The following is a 19,436-nucleotide window of genomic DNA, read 5'->3' as shown; positions in this document are numbered from 1 at the left end:
CCTGGGCTGATGGGACCTGGGGGCCCTGAGACACCCCAGACATCCAGACTAGAAGACTCAGGGATTTGTCACTGAGGCCAGGGTCACAGACAACAGTGGGATGAGGAGAGGGCACATTGGCAATGCCAAGCTACTGGCCCCAAAGCTGAGAAAGTCATAGCCTCTGGGTGCTTGGTGGTGGTGCCTGCAGCTGGCCTAGGGCAGATTCACAGGTGCTGAGAACATCAGGGGCCTGCGGCTCCTAAATCTGGCCTCCTGTGACCTACCTAGGATGCCAGTCCATGCTCTAAAATCAGGGCCACCAAGTGGCCCTGTAGAGTGGGCTGCCATCCGCTGACCTGTCAGGGCTCCGCATTGTAATTGCAGGTCACCAGACCCCACGTTGCAATGGCAACCTGGCACCTGTGCACATAGGCCTCTCTGACTACAGTGACCCCAAATGTCTGCCTTGCTTCTGGGGCATTGTCTACACAGAGGCAGACCCCCTTCTAGTGACTGCTGTTGAATGAATGAATGAATGAATGAATGCACAATCAAATAAACAACCCAGCATCATGACAGTCAAATGAATGAAACAGCAGCCAAAAGTGGAAAAGACAAAATGTCCTGTTTCAAGACAAATGTTAGAAAAGAAAGTTGCTTTCCAACCTAAATTCCTGAGCTCCTAAATGTCCTAGGAATTTACTAGGACAGGAGCCCTTACAGAACCCAGGTCCCCAGTAAGTGGCCACTTAAACAAATATGTTACTAGGATGAGTCTTTACAAAATTGTAGCATGCACACGAAGGCATCCCTTGGTGGCACTAACTCCGCTCCTGGGTGGGCGGCAGAGCACACGGCCAAGGTCCATGAGGTGTCAGCCACGATTCCTAACTGCTGTTATGTGCACAGGAGCCCCACAATGGGACCAGGCCATCCCCCGAAAGGCCTGCACCGCACTGGCCCTGGGCAGGTGTCCAGGGAATGTTGCCGCTCCTCAGCTGTGTCTCTAATGCCCCTACCCACACTCCATCTCCCTGGGGGTCTGCGGTTTGGGCTGAGCCAGGGAGACGGGCCTGCTAGACCAGCCCCAGCAACCCCTGTTCTGCGTCCCTAATGAGCTTCCCTGGCTGACAAGATGCCACACATGTTGTCACACGTGCTACTGGGAATGGAGCACATCTACCTGAGTCTCCGGGAGAGGATGCTGGAAGCTGACGCCTGATTCCTCTGGACTTTGTCCCCCCAACTCCCCAACCCCATACCTCTTCCCTTGGCTGATAGTCCTTTGTGTCTGTTCACTGGGATCAATCCCAGCTGTGAGCACGACTGTATTCTATGTCCTGTGTGTCTTCCTAGTGAGTCATGGAACTAGGGGGCTGTCATGGGACCCTGACACAGGAGTCTTAAGAGACAAGTGAGAAATTAAAGATGCTTGTGCAAGATCCTTTGTATGACTTGTTTCTCAACCCCCTGCAAGTTGCCTTGCCCAGCCTAATGCCAGGATGGTTTTCCTTTCTTGATTTTCCTCTGTCAAGACTCTACGAAGCACCCAACTTAGTGGCCACCTTATTTGGTCAGTTTGTGTAACCTGCAAATACATCCACCAGTGAACTGGTCAGACCAGGTCTGGGACAAACACAGGGCACTGCTAGGGGCACAGAGCTGCAGCAGGAGCAGGTATGGTTGGGGTGGTGGTGCGGGTAGTGGGGGGAGCAGGGGGACAGGGGCATGGGGGGCAGGGGTGGCATGGACAAGGGCAAAGGCAGGGGGGTGGCAGGGTGCGGCTGGGGAATCTAGAGGGAGGCCTCCTGGCTGTTAGGTTGGTGTGCTGCAGGCACAAGTAAGGGTATTCTCTGGTGGGAAAGAGAGAGCGCTGATGGCCTGGCAAGTCCCGAAACCCCCTGGCCCCTCCAGTCCCCTAGGAGAGGGGAGGGCCTCCTGGTCATTCTAGGGCTAGCCAGGACCTGCTTCTCCCACCAGAATCCTTATCTAACCCCCTAATGCATAAAACACACCGTGGAACCAGCTTCAGTGGCATACCTCCCACTGCGTCCGGCCCTCCCAGTGATCTGGGAAGCATACCTCAGGCCCCCTCCCAGGTCAGAGAGAACCAGCAAGATGTGTGGGCAGAATGTACCAAGAATATTCTGGAACTTTGAGAATGACCTTGACTGTCGCTTGACAAAACTGCATTCAGGCCTCAGGGTCTCACACTGGTAATTGGCTAAACTGGAAGAACATTTCTAGCATCGCTTCCAGGGCCAGTGGTAAATCGTGCAGCATGGCAAGGGTCCGAGCCCCCCTCCAGGAGCCCTGCACATAGCCTCTATTGCCTAGCCCCCCTCCCATGTTAGCAGCTCCCTGGCTAGGACCCTGCCAGCTCCTGGTTGCCCCTGCCTGGCTCTCTTCCCCACCCTGTTCAGCTCAGAATCGTCCCTCCTCCCAGCTGGGTGTGCAGCTGGAGTGAGAGGTGCCCAGCACCTCACCCAGGCTACCTGAGATGTGCTCACAGGTGGGAGCAGGTTCCCCCATGACAGGCTCTTGGCCCTACGTGCACTCACCTGGCAAGAGCGAAACTGGCTGACAAGCAGCGTGCACCGTTGCGGGTCCTTGCGCCCGTCCAGACTGTCCAGCTCAGCCGCCACCTGGTTCAGCTCCTCATCTGCATAGTAGAACTGGGCGAGCAGCTGTGGGTCCGATCTCTGCAGGGGAGAGAGGCACAGGCATGAACCAGAGCATCTGCTCACAGGAAGCTCCACATGGCTCCTAACCAGACACCAGCCTAACTGGATGCCTGTTCCGAACCCCATCGGCATGTCAGCCCCCAGGGCTGTGTCCATTTCTCAGAGGCCACTCAGGTTGCAGGGCCCCAGGGATAGTGCCTCTGTGGGGAAGCCAGAGGCCCAGGCCCTAAGCCCCCAGGGGTGCGAAGACTCCCAGATGAGGGGCTCAGGGAGAGTGTGGTCTGGGTGGTAGTGGGATAAAATGATTGGTTTGAATAATGGTTTTTATTCATAAAACGAGACTACAGTGACAGCCAGCCAGTGAAGGAAGTGGCCCAGACACACACAACACAATTTCCTCAAGTGAAGCCTAATCAGTGGTTGCCAACCCTTGCTCTGCCCTCTAGAATCTTCTCGGCTCTCAGCCTCATTTCCAAAACACCAGAAAGTTCCAGTGCTCTTGGGCAGGAAGCCCCTTCCTCAGGGGTTCACCTCCTACCCCGCTTAGAACCCCAGAGTCCTTCTCCCCTGATGGGCCAGCTGCCTGCCCCAACCCCGACCCTGACCCTACTCTCCGCTCTGCCCCAGCCCCACCAGCCTGCTCCCTGCCTGCACTAGCCTGCTCCCCTGACTGGCCTGCTGACTGCCCTGACCCCGACCCTGCTCCCACATGCATCAGCCTGCTCACACTCCCTCTGGCTTCAGGCAGGCATGGCTTGTTCCCTTTGATCTGTTTCCAGGATTAGGAGAAAGCCACAGTAAAAGTGATGAAGCCGTGGAAGATATTTTTGTAAGTCGTGTTTTTCATGATCATACAGAGAAAGACAAAGGAGAGGATGCCAAATCACACGGGTGTTCCAACTTGCTGGAAAAATCACGCACATGTATGCATACATACGCGGCTCAAAGTCGACCCAGAAGTTAGCACATGGTTATGTTTAGTACCTACTTTCGTTAAATGTAGGATAACTTATAATTTTCATAATTTTTGGTAGCCTGTTTTTCCCGTCAAAGGTGTTCCCTGTGCCCTGGCATTCCACCCCCTCTCCTGTATGTGCCCCCTCCCTTCCACGGTGTCTTTTACTCAGCCCAGGGGTCTGGGTCCTTCAGTGCCAGACTGTCAGCTCTCCATGCTGGTCCAGGAGGAGCCCCCAAATGCGGCAGAGCAGACCCATGGGCGAGGGTTCCCAGCTGCAGCAACTGGCCCGGGACGTGGGTGTGCGACTCAGGCAGGCCCAGGGAGGCCTTTCCCAGAATTTTCCAGGACAGTCTTGGAGAGAAGAGCCCCTTCTATCACCCATTTACCCAGCAAACACTGCCTGAGCACCCACTCTGCCAGGGATGCAGGGGTCGGGGTGACACTGGGATGACACAGACCCAGCCCCCCCACACACACCTGTGTCCCAGCATCTCATGCCCTCTCTGGTCCCCTCAGTGGGCTCAGCTGACTTGCCTGGTTCCCAGCACACCCAGGAAGGACACCAGCATCCCCCCTGCGATGAAACAGGAACAGGATCGGGGTCGTGGGCTGGGCAACACTCTTTGCCTCTTTCCTATTCCATGGACTGGGTGGTGGTGAAAGTGATGCCCAAAAGGCATCTCCTAGCCTGTCCCCCAAGGGCGTGGGAGTCCCAGGGAAGGGCAATGGTGGTGCTAGCACACCTAGGGTGGGGAGGCAGGTGTTGGGGGTAGTAGCCTCAGGGCCGCTGACCTTCAGAGGAGGCCCCAAGGCCTTGGTTCTCAGATTCTCAAAAGCAGCCCCAGAATTGTGACCTGGCTCCCCTGGTGGCTGCCAGCTTCCTCTCCCACAGACCTGGGTCCCACGAGCGTGATCTCAAGGAAGGAGAAGACTGCCTCCAATAGCACCTTGTTACCAGGTACGTGGGCCCTCCCTTCTCATAGAGGGGCTATGGGGCTGAGGCCACTGCTGGTCAATGACATGTGCTGGACTCTGCTGGTGAGCCCGGGCATCTTGACACCCTTGCTGGGGAGCTGACGACAGCCATCACAGCCCATTGGCTTCCTTCTGCCCCACATCCACCCGGCCCCCTCACAGGAGTTGGGGTGGGAGGGCAGGAGACCAGGGGCATGGTTGGGGACAGCCCCATAGCAGACACCTCGCTGTGACCGAGTACTTCTCACAGAGCTGGCCTGGAGCCCTCTAGTCAAAGTGCACCAGAGCTGGGGATGCAGAACCCTCCCCACATCTGTTTCTTCAGCCTCCACCACTGCTGGCTGACCAGACACCAGCTGGCCTGGCAAACAGGCCAGGGACCAAATTTAGGGCAATGGTAACGACACCTTTCTCAGAGCTAAGTCTCTGCTCTGAGAAAAAGGGCACAATGCGAGGGGGCGGTGCCCAGAACTGTCCAGAAAATAACTCAGAATCAATCTTTATCCTGACACTAAAAACCTCACCACATATAAGTAGACTTCAAATCCAAATATTCACACTGCTTGCCCAGGTGAGCCCGACCCCCTCTGCTATCAGCTGGCAAACTTCGTGAAGCCAGTGGAAGCAGCAACCAAAGGTCCAGGAACATCTGATGGAGGCTGTGGTGCCTGCTGCCTGGAAGACAAAGCTTTCCCTTCACAGCCTCCCACCAACCTGGCCGTCCCCCTCCCTGCACCCAGGGAGGACTGAGCCTCAAGGGGGTCTCAAGCTCATGCATGTTTGTGTGCATGCACATGTGCATACATATGCACACATACACACATGTGTACACACACATGCACACACCTACATTCTGGAGACAAACAAGTACCATGTATGTACATGTGGAACTGTGAGGTGTGTGTCTGTGCATGTGTGTGTTACATGCGTGTGTGCATGTATGTGCATGCACATGAATGTGTGCCTGTGTGTGAATGGAAAGACACAGGAAGGGAACAGCAGCACCTGGTACTGAATGTACCCCTGGAACTGTGCAGGCTCTAAACCTCTTCTGGATCATGCTTTCCCAGTCAAGGGCACCCGGCAGGTGTGGCACAACCTGCTGCCTTGGAATTGGATTTCAATCCATTGCAGACCCTAAAACCAGCCCTACAGAGGTGTTGTCCATCAGCTAAAGGAGAACTGTAAACATGCACGTGCAACAGAATAAGAGAATTCAGAAAACTTTTTGGAGTTAGTGATTATATTACTGAAACTCAAAAGGTCTGTGCTATTTAAAAATTTTAGACATAACTTGAGCTAGCTTTCCAGTCTCCTTGGGACTGGTACTGCCCATACAAGAATCAGAAGTCTGCTGTGTGTCGTGGGCAGTACTGGCCATGTCAGTCATACCCCCCACCAGGAGACTTCAGGTTCTGTGTGAACAAAAGCTCTAGGCGGAGATCCCAGGAAATGAATGAACACAAAATTACATTTATGCTAACAGAATCCAAAGGAGAAATGATGGTATCCCATTTCCCTGAGTCTGCACAGATAAACAACAACAGTTGGCTGAGGACGCCCTTCCGGACACCCACATTAACTAGTAGGGCAGGGTGGAGGGGGTACCTGTGGATGGAAGATGGAGCGTTTAGGGAGAGAAGTTGTCTTTCTCGCTTTGATTGGAATCGGCCCCCCTTATTCTATAACATTTTAAAATTCAATTTTATTTTTTATTTTTTAAAAAAGATGTTATTTAGGGATGCCTGTGAGCATCTGCCTTCGGCTCAGGTCGTGATCCCAGGGTCCTGGGATCAAGTCCTGCACCAGGCTCCCCACGGGGAACCTGCTTCTCCAACTCTACCTAGGTCTCTGCCTCTCTCTGTGTGTCTCTCACGAATAAATAAATAAAATCTTTTTAAAAATTAAATTTCAAAAAAGATGTTGCTTATTCATTTGAGAGAGAGTACAAGTGAGTGGGGTGAGGAGGAGTAGAGGCAGAGGAAGAAGCCGACTCCCCACTGAAAAGGGAGCCAGATGCAGGGCTCAATCCCATGACCCCAGGATCATGACCTGAGCTGAAGGCAGGTGCTTCACCAATGGAGCCACCCAGATGCCTCTAAAATTCCATTTTAAATTAAAATTTTAAATGTCCTTAAGGAAAATGTCCACAATAAAGAGAATCAATTGGTATAAATAAGAATAATTCATCCTATTTTGGAATAAAAATGGTAAAATAATAATTTAGAACTCAATAGAAATGTCTTTTTTTGCACAGTCAATATTTTCTCAAAATCAATTCAGGGCAGTGGAGGTTTTCACAGTTGCAAGAAGACAAAACTAAGCTTGTGGAGGAAGCATCTGGCTTAGGTGGTGACCATGAACAGGCAGCTCAAAGGTGGCAGGAAAAAACATGCAACAACAAATAAGTACTAAGTCAAAGGGCAAAACTGATTAATTCAGAACTAATTTTGTAAAGTTGATTAAATTACTTATTGATTCAGAAACCTGCTCTGTGGTGTGGGAGGGGACACAGGAGGCAGGAGGTGGAAGTGAGCTCGGCTCTGCCCCCAGGTGCCCTGCTGAGCCCAGGCCCCCATGATGTTGATGCTGGCACCCACATCCCAGCGGGTTTCCAGGGCTTTGAGGCTGGTGGGCCAGGCTGGAGCAGAATGTATGAGCCCAGAGTCTCCCCTGAGGGGTTGGACCCCCCCCCAGCCCTGTGCAGAGCACCCACGTGAAGAGATTGAAGCCTGTGAGGAAAAGGAATGGCCAAGGTCACACTGCTAGACAGGATGGAGCCCAAAATCAGTCCAGGGCTCATATCAAGGACCCTCAGGCATCCTCGTGGGAAAGAGGAGGAAGAAGTAAATGTGGTGCAGGTTCCCATCCCTTTCACACCCTTTGCTTCCCAAGTAAGAGGTAAGCTCTGCAGAGGGAGGGCCTTACAAGGACACCCCCTGTTTACTCCAGGGCAGCAGCCACACAGCCTCAGCCAAGCTGTATGATGGGCAGGAGAGGAGGAGGAGGCAGATGGTCAGACAGGTGGGTAGGACAGATGGTGGGATGGGTGGCCTGGAAAGACCAGAAAGGACCAGCCCCCTATGCCCCCAGTGTAAGCCCAGTGATGGAGCACAGCCCAGGTATCGTGTGGGGAGTCCCAGCACCCTGCCCATCAACCTCCACGTTCTCCCCAGCGGTTGTCCCAGAACACAAATCGGTCTCCGTATGCCAGTTCCCAAGAGAGACTACCCCACATGCCCCCCACCATCCCAACACTTGGCAGAAGAGAGCCTTCCAGATCTCAGTGGACCCCAGGTAGGCTTCAGCTGGACAGAATCCAGGATGCTCAGGGATGAAGGCTAGGGGCCTCAGGTGTCAGTCCTGTCCTGGGCCTCTCTTAGACCAGCTTTCCAGTAAAGCCTCAGATTCCTCACTGCAAAACCACAAATCCAAGAATTTTGTAAAGAAATCAGAGAAAAGCCTCCAGTTGTAGCACTTTGAATTTGCTCATCCCCAGGAGTGCCCCCCCACCCCCTACCAGCCAGCTGATCTTTAGGCACTGGGAACAGGAAAAGCTGGCCAGACCACACTGGACCATTAAGGAAACCCAGTGACCACTGGTCACCAGGGCCGGAACCCCTCATTACCTCCAAACACTGATTGAGGCCCTCCTGTAGGACTTCACCACTCTCTGTCCCCACCAAGGTCTGGCAGACGTGGGCAGCCATGACTCATGCCCCCAAAGTTGGCCCTGTCTGCATCACTACACCCTGAGGACCGCCAGGCCCCAGATACCAGCCACCCTTCAGCAGATCTGGTGCCCTACACAGGTACATGCTCCTGTTGTCACGTGGCAGCAGCCCTGCCATCTGGCCCATTGATGACTGGTGGCTGGTTACTCCTGGGCCCATCCCCACTTGACTGCCTGTTTTCTCTACCCAGGCAGCTGCAAATGGCATGCCCAAGCACCAGGAGGGACTGTCAGGGGCTCTGTCCTGCTCCCTGCCCAAGCTGGCAACAACTCCTGCTGGTTGCTTCCCTCACTCTCAAGAGCTATATACACATCATCTAACTTCCAGTCCTACCTCAGAGGAGGTGAAGGCTATTCCCAAATTGGCACAGGGGAGAGGCTGACAAATCCACCCAGGATCACAGATCCAAGTAGCCCCACCTGTCACTCTGCCTCCTTGACAAAGAACAGCCTTTTTCCATAAGTCAGTTTCCCTACTGGCTTCTGCTGGGTGTTGAGAGCAAGGGCTACACAAAGCTGCCATCTGAGCTGGCACCATGAGTCCCATGGGGGTCAGGCTCAATGGCCCAAGGTCCAGGCTCACAAGCTCATGGTGGGCCAGCCTTTCATGGACACTACGTGTCAATTTTGGGTGCCCAAGAAGCATCTATCCACAACAGGAGGCTAGCCCCATCCTGGGCTGCAGCCAGAAAATCATTGCTGAAGCCCAGGACCCGCCCTACCTAGGGTGGGCACCAGACAGCCAGCCCCACATGCACTGTAGCCTGACCCAGAGCCATAGATGGCCGGTCCTCCGTTGCGTGGGGGCCAGTCAGGTCACTGTGAACTGCTGCCTCGAGGGCACAGCACTTTGCAGCAGAACACCAGCCCAGGAATGCTTGCCCAGGAAAGACTGAGGACTTTGTGTCTGATTCACATCAATAAATATTTCATCTCTATGGGGTAAGAACAGAGACAAGCCATTCTGATAATGTGTTTGGAGGAATCAAGGGCCCTTAACAGCATGGGGAGAGTCTGTGCCCTAGACGGCAAGATGAAGCCAGAGGGCACAGAATTTAGAAGCTGTGTGCTCGGCTCAGGTCCAGGGCAGGCCGCAGGTTCAAATCTAGCTGTCACCCACTACACAGTAACCATGGGCACCCATGTCTCAGTTCACCATTTGCAAAATGGGCTCAAAGCACATGGAATACATGGTGAGTGCCTGGGGCATAGCCGATGCTCAGTAAGGTCCACAACGGAATCATCAGGAGTCATCACTATCAGTAAAAGTGATGGTGTGGAAGCTGTCAAAGGTGATAAAAAAATAACCTGAGAGCATCATCCCCTGAGAGTGGCCTGAGCTATCCACCTGACTGGACTGTCCCAGAAACAGCTGATCACATACCGACATCCAGCCAACAGAGCCACGTGGGAAGCCTCAACACCCAGGTGGGGCGAGGACCAACAGTGAGGGCAGGAGACACCCTCCACTACACCTGATCCCTGGATCTCCACTGACTGCGGACCAGGACCCGGACAGGAGCACTTGGGGTTGCTCTGCGGCATGCCTCCTGCCCAATACCTGTGTCTTTCTGAGCCCTTTGTAGACATCAGGGGGTGGTGCACTGGGGTGCAGGGGCGGGCCAGAGGGGGCTGGGATGGGTCACTGGGATGAGGAGCGGGGGTATTGGGGGTTGGGGGTAGGGCACTGGGAAAAGGAGGCGGGGCGCAGGTGTCTGTGAGCCTGGAAGGGCAGGCTTGGGGTGTAGGGCTCCTCCAGCTGTTGGAGGCTTGGCTTCACTGAGGGGAAGGAGGAAGAGGCAGAGGGAAGCATCAGCTGGGAGTGAGCAGCAAGTGGAGCCTCAGGCGCCACGGGGTGGTGTCCATGAGGAGCAGTGTGGGAGGGCTGAGAGGCCAGTGGGACGGAGCAGAGCAACTGGAGGAATGCAGCAGGGCACAGACCCTGGCACCTGTCACTGGGGCTTACACAGTGAGCAAGGAACTACCCGAGGCCTCCGACGGTGCACCTGCGTGTGGGGGGCATGTGACAGCCACCTTCCCAGTCAGGCAGGCATCTGGGCGAGTCCGCCACCCATTGGAGAAACCACAGCCTGGCCACTCTAGCCTGCCAGCCCTGGCCCATCACCGCTCAAGGGGGCTCCCTGAATCCTGACCCTTCAGAGACCTGAACCCTGCACCTGCCTGACCGGTCTGAAGTACTAGTCTGCACTCTGGCTTGAAGATGGCTAAGTGCTGTCTGGATGGGCTGGGTTGTGGTGGGCCAAGGGGAGGACCCTCCCTAACCCTCCAACTCCTGGCCTGGGCTAGAGTGCGGGTTAACCAGCTTGGAGAGTCACCCCACGACCAGAAGACCTCCTCTGAGCCCCCTGCAGAATGAAGTCTGAATGAACATGGGCAGGGGATACTCCCTGCTATTCTACAGGAGTGGTGCAGGAGAGGGTCAGCATCCCACTGGCAGAGACAGGCCAGGACTCAGACACAGTAGGTCTCATGCTCAAGAAAGTAAGGTGGGCAGACGTAACACAGCCCAACATCACTGTGAGCCCAAAGACGGCCCTAGAACAGCTCCCCAACATGTCAACCCAATAGGACGGTCCTGAGGCTGAATCTGGATACCCACAAAGGAGCACACAACATCCTCTTAAAGAGATGAGGGGCAACATGTAATTAAATCTAGGGTCCAGTTAGTCCAGCAAAAAAATACATGAAATCTTACCCACATCTAAGAGGTCCACATGTCAATTCTGAGATAGTTTTGAACTCAATTCTTGTTGAAGATACTTTTATCCCTATAACCAGTGTTGCCCCACATGACATTTATTAAGAGCCTCCTTAAGCAAAGCTGACTGTGGGCATCCCTGAGGCGAGCCCAGCACTCCCCTGCTTCCCACCTCGTCTGATAAATTAGTGCCTTGAAGATTTTAGGACCAGTGTAGACACCCAATAAACCAGTTCCCTGTACCTGCTATCTCTCAGCCGAATCGGTCAGCCTGCAGGGGCAGCTGCCCCACCTCAGGCCACTCTGGAGGACAAAAGAGGAATGGCTCAGGAGAAAGCCCTGTAACTGCAGAGGATCCTGGCCTGGGGTCACGGCAAGGGGCCCCTTTATAAGCATGCTCTCGTGTCATCTAGAGGCAGACTTACACCATTGGGGGAGATGCTCCTGAGATGTAGGCCCTGGGAGGAGGAGGAGAGGCCGCCCTGTGATGGCTGGGACACTCCTGTCCAGTGGGAGCAAGCAGCCAGGCGCAGGACTCTGCAACACCCCAGGTGCCCACAATGGCCTTGCTGCAGTATTTAGTGTGTGGCCAAACCAGATGCATGGCCTGGAGATAACAGACCATCTAGTGAATGAATTTCAGAAGGAAAATGAATTTGCAAAACTCCCAATCCAGTAGTGCACACACAAATGACACACTAGAAACAGATTGTGGGGGCTTTCTGCACTGCAGCTGCAGCAGGATCACGGAGAAGCTCTTCTGTAACTGCAGGGGAAAGGGGCCAGGCATCGACACATCTGGAGGGAAGTGGGCTCTGCATCCCCAGACCGAATAGGCCACACCTGACAGCTGCCTGTTTCAATGCAAATCTGTTTCGACCTTGAATAGATTCAAGGTTCTTTAAAATGCATGTTATTTTCAAAACTGACTACTAGATAGTAAACTGGCTAGGATGTCAATCACTTCTGTTCCCACACTTCTAGCTAAGGGCCCTGGGCCTTTGGGGTGCCACCCTCCTGCACCCCCTTTGCTGGGACAGAGTCCTGGGCTCAGGCTGCCTGGCTGACAGTAGCCCATAAACCAAATGAGGCAGGGAGCCAGGGGTTGTTAACTTCTCAGCTTCTAGGACAGGTGGGGATCTACCCAAGGGAAACAGAAATTAATCTCTTTTATAGATTTTATTTATTTATTTGAGAGAGAGAGCAGTGAGTGAGAGCATAAGTGGGTGAGGGGCAGAAGGTGAGAGAGAGGCAGACTCCTCACTGAGCAGTGAGCCTGATTGTAGGGCTCAATCCCAGGACCCTGAGATCATGACCCGGGCTAAAGGCAGACACTTCACAGACTAAGCAACCCAGGCGCCTTGGGAAACAGAAATTTAAATTGCTTGTTTATGAACTCTCCTCTCCTTCAAAAAGAATTTGAGGTGACTTACTAAATCAGAACACACATGAACTGAGCCTGTGTGTGTTTTTTTAAAAGATTTTTATTTATTCATGAGAGACACAGAGACAGGCAGAGACACAGGCAGAGGGAGAAGCAGGCTCCCTGCAGGAAGCCGGATGCAAGACTCGATCCCAGGACCCCTGGAATCATGACCTGAGCCAAAGGCAGACACTCAATCCCTGAGCCATCCAGGTGCCCCGAGCCTGTGTGTTTAAACAGAGGAGCAATTAAAGGGACCCAAACAGGAGTCCCAGGTTTGGGACCAAGTGGATTACTGCAGGTGGGTTACAACAGCCTCCTGGGAACACACTGGTCAGGGGGGAACATGGAATTCCAAGGGGCATCTCCCTGGAAGGACCTAAGAAACAGGACATCACCAGAAGCCAGCCCCAACGGAGGCCTCCCTGGCTGAGCACCCCCTTGGGACCCACCTGAACTGCTCCTGCCTTGAGGGATCCAAAGACTTAGAACCCAGACCCTCTGGGCACACCTCACTCAGGGCCACTTGGGTGGTGCTGCTCAGGGAAGGTCTGCAGACAAGCAGTTCCAGTGGGTCAGGACAACAAGCCTAGTCACCCCTTCCAGAGTGTAATCTTGGCTTTCAGAAATAGTTTGATTGAGATATAACTCACATAACATAACTCTGCTTCCCACCAGAGGGAAGCATAAAGTACACAGTTCAGGGGTTTTAGTATATCCATGGGCTTGTGCAACCATCAATATGCACTAATTCTACAAGGCCTTCATCGCCCCCAAAGAAAAGCTTATGCCCACTACCAGTCATCCCTCTTCCAGCCCCTAATCTACCGTCTTTATGGATGTGCCTATTCTGGACATTTTGTGCCAATGGATGGTACAAGATGTGGCCATTTGGTCCTTCCCCTCAGCATGTTCTCAAGTGTCACCCACACTGTGGTGTGTGTTGTCGTCTTCATGGGCGAGGAGTATGCCACTGTGTGGATGGACCACATTTTGTCGATGGCTCCTCTCCTCAGTTGGTAGACACGTAGATTGTTTCCACCTTGTGGTAACAGTGAATAATGCTGCTGTGAACAAGTTTCTGTGTCAACATGAGTCTTATGTTTGTCTTGGCCATAAACCTAGAATGGGATCTGGGTCATGAGGTAATTCTGGGTGAAACCAAGGAACCACCAGGATGCTTTTCAAAGTGGCTGCACCACATAAGAATCCCAGGGCAGCAGTGTTTGAGGGCCCTATTTCTCCAGGCCTTGTTGTCCCGGGGGCCACTGTGACATGATTCCAGCCCTCCAGGGGCAGGGGCCGGGGGAGTGGGGAGGGAGTGCAGGGGGAAGGGCAAGGCACCACCTCCATGTGTTTTGATCTACATCTGCCTGCTGAGTGAGGATACAGAGCTCCTTTCCTGGACTTGTAGGTCCTTATAAGTCTTATCTGTTACTGTCCTTCCTCCCCGTGACCTGTCCCTGCCCTTGCATCAGAGGAGTTAATGGCAGTCACGCTGTCTGGTCTGACCAGACCTGCTTTTCCACAGCTGCTTAAGTGTGCAGTCTAGACTGGGCCTCTGTCTGCTGACCCCCCAGAGGGTCCCTCTGCCACAGCCCAAGCCAAAGGCAGGTGTGGACTGGGCAACGTGGCACCTTCATCATGATTAGTACTTGCGTACTTGCCGTAAAGGGAGTCCTTGGGGCAAGGCAACGGTGTCCCCCATCACCTGCCCTGGGGCCCCAAAAATATTTCTTGTCCACGTGCAGTGGGTTGAATGGTGGTCTGCAAAGTCCACTGAAAACCTGAGAATATGACTTTCTTTGGAAAAGGCTCTTTACAGGTGGAAGGATGGTAGGATCTTGGGGTGAGACCATCCTGGATTATGGGGCTGGACCCTACATCCAAGGACAGGCATCCCTGTAAGAGAAGGGAAGTATACACAGAGGAGAAGCCATGGGAAGCAGAGGCAGAGATTGGAGCAAGGTGTCTACACGGCCAGAAATGCCTGGAGGCCCCAGAATCCAGGAGACAAGGACCAGATTCTTTCTCAGAGCCTCCAGAGGACCAATCCTGTTTTCAGATTGCCGTCTCCTGAACCATGAAAGAATACATTTCTTTTGTTTGAAGCCACCTGCTTTGTGGTATTTTGTGTACCTGCCCTGCACCCCACCCTGACTCCCCGACTACACCAGAGCACACCAGGAGGATGACCTTGCCGTGGCTCAGCTGGAGGAATTCAGAAGTCCTTCAGTTTCCAACGTCCATCCATGTAACTTGTGAACTTGCCCTGAGCACAGCTCGGCCAAAGCCAGGGTGAACATGACCAGGGTCCTAGGCCCTGCAGAGCTTGCGGGGCTGCCCTAGCCCATGAACAGTGGTGTCCCACATTCTCACACACCAGCTCACACTCAGGGGCTGCAGGCTCTCTCCAGACCTCCTGGTGCCTCCGAGAATGGGCACTGCCTTGCGTCTGGGCCCTTCCTCTTGACAAACCTGTCACTGCAGGGGAAGCCTGGCAGGAGGAAGACAGCCTGGGCCTGCATCCTGCTGGCCCAGAGCGGAGAACCCGCTGGACACAGGGAAGCCAAAGTGCATGACCCACTCCATCATGCACTCCACTCAGTGTGGCAGTGCTGCTGGAGGGCCCTGTGTGGGGTGCTCGTCCATGGGACTGGGTCACACACGCATCCCTCACTGGCTGTCTCTCCTCCTCACCCAAGAACCTGTTAGCCTCCCTCTGACGGCCCCAGGGGAGCAGAACAGCACCTGCCTGTGGCCCGTGGCCCTGTGGGGCAGGTGTTTGTATGTCCAATCTTTCTGGGTAACGTGGGAGGATGTAGGCACTAAAGGACACGGTGCCCACTATCCAGCAAAGTGCTCCATGGGAAGGATGGCGGAGGTCTTGATGTGGAGCACAGATGAAGGTGAGTCTGCCACTTTGTGGCACTCATATCTGTCAGGTTTCTGGATCCCAGTCCCTATAGCAGAAGCGAGGGGGGCGGGGAACATAAGGCCAGAGAGATGTCGGGGGCAGACGTAGTCTGGGGTGTCCAGGAGAGGGGAGGAAAGATGGGGAATGGGAGTGGCAGCAGAGAGAGGAGCCCCAGAACATGGGTGGCCCCCAGACAGGACCCACTGGTCCAGCCAGCTCCCAGCCCTCCAGCCCAAGGGGGCAGGAGAGGCGGGCCTCACGGATGCACGCAGCCGCTCACACTGTACTCCCTTGGCAAATTCTTCTGTATTTTGTGATTATTGTTCCATTTATCAAATAATGCAGCTTAGAACCACTTGACTTCCATACTGCTTATCACTAAAGGCACAGGTCAGAGAGACAATGAGGACTAGCCCTCCAAGGATACTTGCTCTCACCCATGTGCTGCATCATCAGAGGAGAGAACATATCTGCAAAATAGCCCAGCATGAGGCCCTACATAGCTGGCCCTTGAACAACCCTGGTTTGAACTGTGGGGGCTTGCTCACATATGTCCTGTCCATAAATACAGGACAGCACTGGAAATGTATGTTCTCTTCTGTTATTTTCTCTTTTTTTTAAGCTTTATTTTTTTTAAATTTTTATTTATTTATTTATGATAGTCACACACAGAGAGAGAGAGAGAGAGAGAGGCAGAGACACAGGCAGAGGGAGAAGCAGGCTCCATGCACCGGGAGCCCGACGTGGGATTCGATCCTAGGTCTCCAGGATCTCCCCCTGGGCCAAAGGCAGTCGCTAAACCGCTGTGCCACCCAGGGATCCCTTCTGTTATTTTCTTTTTTTTTTTTTTTTTTTTTAATTTTTATTTATTTGTGATAGTCACAGAGAGAGAGAGAATGAGGCAGAGACACAGGCAGAGGAGAAGCAGGCTCCATGCACCGGGAGCCCGACGTGGGATCCGATCCCGGGTCTCCAGGATCGCGCCCTGGGCCAAAGGCAGGCGCCAGACCGCTGCGCCACCCAGGGATCCCCCTTCTGTTATTTTCTTAATAACGTTTTCTTTTCCCTAGCTTATTTTATTATAAGAATACAGTATACAATACATCTAACTTACAAAATAGATGTTAACTGGCTGTTTATGTCATCAGAAAGGCCTCCAGTTAGCAGTGGACTTTAGTAAAATTTAGGGGAATCAAAAATCATGCATGAATTTTCAACTGTGTTACCTAAGGGTCAACTGTACTTGGTTTTAAAGCATTTTCAGAGAAAAAAACAGACAGGTATTCCAGAGGGCCAACACGGGGCAGAAGACGACCAAACGGGCATCCACTCAGAAAAAAACAAAGACAAGGTTCACAGAAAAATATTTCAGATGCAGGTTCTCAAGCCAGGGTAAAAATAATCGAAACAAAAAATAGACTCCCTTCAACAATAGTGCACAAGCAATTAACGCCTGCACATTAATCCCCACAACAGAAGCAAAAGCTGAACATCCAGTGGGCTCCCACACTGGCTGTGTGTCTACCCTGTGTCCCTGGAGGTGACCGGTACCAGCTCTGCCACTGCCCTGGGGACAGAGGCAGGAGAGGCAGGGACTCTGCACAGCATCTGCCAACATGCTAGCCTGCCTCCTGAAGGTCTGGCCTGAAGCAGGGTTCCAGAGGCAGACAGGAAAAGCATCTGGACAAGACCTCAGCCCATGTCTACCAGGAGCCTACCGGAGGGCTCAGGGGATTTGGTGGCAGAGTAGGGGCGAAAGGACCATCAGAATCACCCAAGCCAGATGATCAATGAACAAGGAGAAGGTTTTCCTCAGATGCGTGGAATAGGGCACAGACTTGGTTTCCCAAGACTGCTTCATCACACACAATTCAACCTCCTGGGTATATGCACCTAACCAACTCTGTACACGGGGTTTCAGGTTATAGAATGAGGCCACAGGCAGTGCCCACACCGTGGGCATTCGGGTATATCCAGGGATGGTTTTGGCTGTCACAATGCCACAGGATGGAGTCCAGAAATAAACCCACACATACGTGGGCAAATGGTTTTTGACCAACGTGCCAAGGAAATTGAATGGAGAAAGAAGAATCTTTTCAGCCAACAGAGCAATCGGACAGCCACAGGCAAAAAATGATCCTCATGCCTTCCTATTAACATACACAAAAACAAACTCAAAAATTGAAAAATCTTAGTGATCTTGGGCTTGGCAAAGTTTTCTTTTTTTTAAAGATTTTATTTATTTATTCATAGAGATGTAGAGAGAGAAAGGCGGAGACACAGGCAGAGGGAGAAGCAGGCTCCATGCAGAGAGCCTGACATGGAACTCGATCCAGGGTCTCCAGGATCATGCCCTGGGCTGCAGGCGGTGCTAAATCACTGCACCACCAGGGCTGCCCATTGGCAAAATTTCTGTAAATAGTTCACAGAGAACGTGAACTATGTAGAAGAAAAAACTGTATATCATCATTACAACATTTTTTTCTTCAAAAAACCCTGGCAAGAAAATGAAAAGTCAAGCATGGAGTTGGAGAAAATATTTGTCAAGTGTGTATATTTTTAAGGACTTACATATAGAACACAGGAAGAATTCTTATATCCTAAATAACACCACTACTTGATTTTAAAATGGGCAAAAATCTGAACAGATGCTTAAGAAGATCTACAGATTCACAGAAAAGCATGGAATGATGCCCAATGTCACGCTCATAGGGAAAATGCAAATTTGGGCCACAGTAAGCTGCCACCTCATACCCATTAGAACGGCTAAGGTTTTAAAAACGACTGCACAGAGGGTGCCAAGTGACCGGAGCCTCTTACCCTGAGATGGGGATGCAAAGTGGCCTGACCTTTGGGAAACGTGTGGCTGTTTCCTAAAATGTGAAACATACACCAGCATATGAAGTAGGCGTGCCACTCTGGTTCTCTCCAGGAGGTGAAAGCACTGTCCACGCAAAGAAGTGGATGTGAGTGTACAGAGCAGCTTTATCTGTAATAGTTAAAACCTCAAAAGTACCCACAAGACCGCTCATCATGAGAGCGGACAGACAAGCTGCAGTCCATCCATACAGTGGAACACGCGTTGGCAACAAGGAGGAATGAGCTATGAGTCTCAAAATATTTAGGTTGCACAGAAGCCAAACAAAACAGACTGCACACAGTAAGTATGTCTAAATCCGTGTATATGCCATTCTGAAAAACACAAACTACAGCTAATGACAGAAGGCAGAGCAGTGGCTGCCTGGGGGCAGGGGTGACAGGCCAGCCTTACCATCTTGGTCTCACGTCAGCAAGGGAGCCTTGAGGATAAGATCATAGCTCAGGGAAGCCTGGGGTGAGGGGCTGCCTAGGGTCAGCAAGAAGGTGTAGGGGCCGACCTGGGAGGTCCGGGAAGGACTCTGTATGGGGGCCAGAGGGCACATCAAGGTGCCTGTGGTCCTGCCACCCCACTGCTAGGGGCAGCCCCAGGTACTAGCCCAGAGGAGGGCAAGCCCCTGTGTGTCCCAAGCCTGAGTCAGTACCAGCACCCCCTGGGGGTATATCAGTTGGTCTGGACAGGTAGGCAGGTGGGCACACTGAGGGCCAAAGGGGAGCTGGAAAAGCCTTCGCTTGGGCAGCTGATGCCACTCATCTGGCAGGACCATGCTGGCAGGCTGGTCCTTAAGCCAACAGCTGGTGGCTCCTGGGTCCCCTGGATGGGAGGAGCCATGCCTGCTCAGTGACAAGACTAAAGCTGGGGCCATGGAGCCAGGGTTGGCACCCTGCATGGCCCAGGGTAGGGCAACCATGTGAGAACCCGGCGGACCCTGGCCCCCAGCTCCAGGCCTGCCCTGTGGGGGTGTGCAGGAAGGGGGCGGGTGGCTCTGGGCCTTGGCCTAGCTCTGGCGGTGAAGCGGCCTGAGTGCAGAAGGAGGCCAAAACGGGAATGTAGCCTACAGGGACATGTCCTGTCAGGAGAAGAATGTTTTGTTTACTGTCACATGTTCATGCAACCAAGAGGAACCCTCCTGGGCCCGAGCTTTCAGGCTGGGAAGAGTGGCCCTGA

General features: G+C 53.0%; 1 protein-coding gene and 1 long non-coding RNA gene across 9 annotated transcripts in view; one reads left to right on the top strand and one right to left on the bottom strand.

Moving 5' to 3' along the window:
- ZFYVE28 (zinc finger FYVE-type containing 28) overlaps positions 1 to 19,436 on the bottom strand; it is a 114,434-nt gene that overhangs the window by 54,637 nt on the left and 40,361 nt on the right. For all 8 annotated transcript variants that reach the window (XR_005357169.1, XM_038533239.1, XM_038533244.1 and 5 more), the window contains exon 2: positions 2,544 to 2,684. Coding sequence is in view for 6 of the 8 variants with exons in the window: in XM_038533239.1 (XP_038389167.1) it covers positions 2,544 to 2,684 (141 nt within the window). In the remaining 2 variants the exon portion in view is untranslated. The remainder of the gene's footprint in view (positions 1 to 2,543; positions 2,685 to 19,436) is intronic.
- On the top strand, positions 1,611 to 4,584 carry LOC119871234. The gene is made up of 3 exons (XR_005357175.1): positions 1,611 to 1,659; positions 3,446 to 3,495; positions 4,502 to 4,584. It is a non-coding gene; the product is annotated as an uncharacterized LOC119871234 (long non-coding RNA).

This window comes from Canis lupus, chromosome 3, assembly GCF_011100685.1.
Source record: "Canis lupus familiaris isolate Mischka breed German Shepherd chromosome 3, alternate assembly UU_Cfam_GSD_1.0, whole genome shotgun sequence".
NCBI lineage: Eukaryota > Metazoa > Chordata > Mammalia > Carnivora > Canidae > Canis > Canis lupus.
Note: the sequence above shows the minus strand (reverse complement) of the source record. Positions and strands in the feature narration are given on the sequence as shown.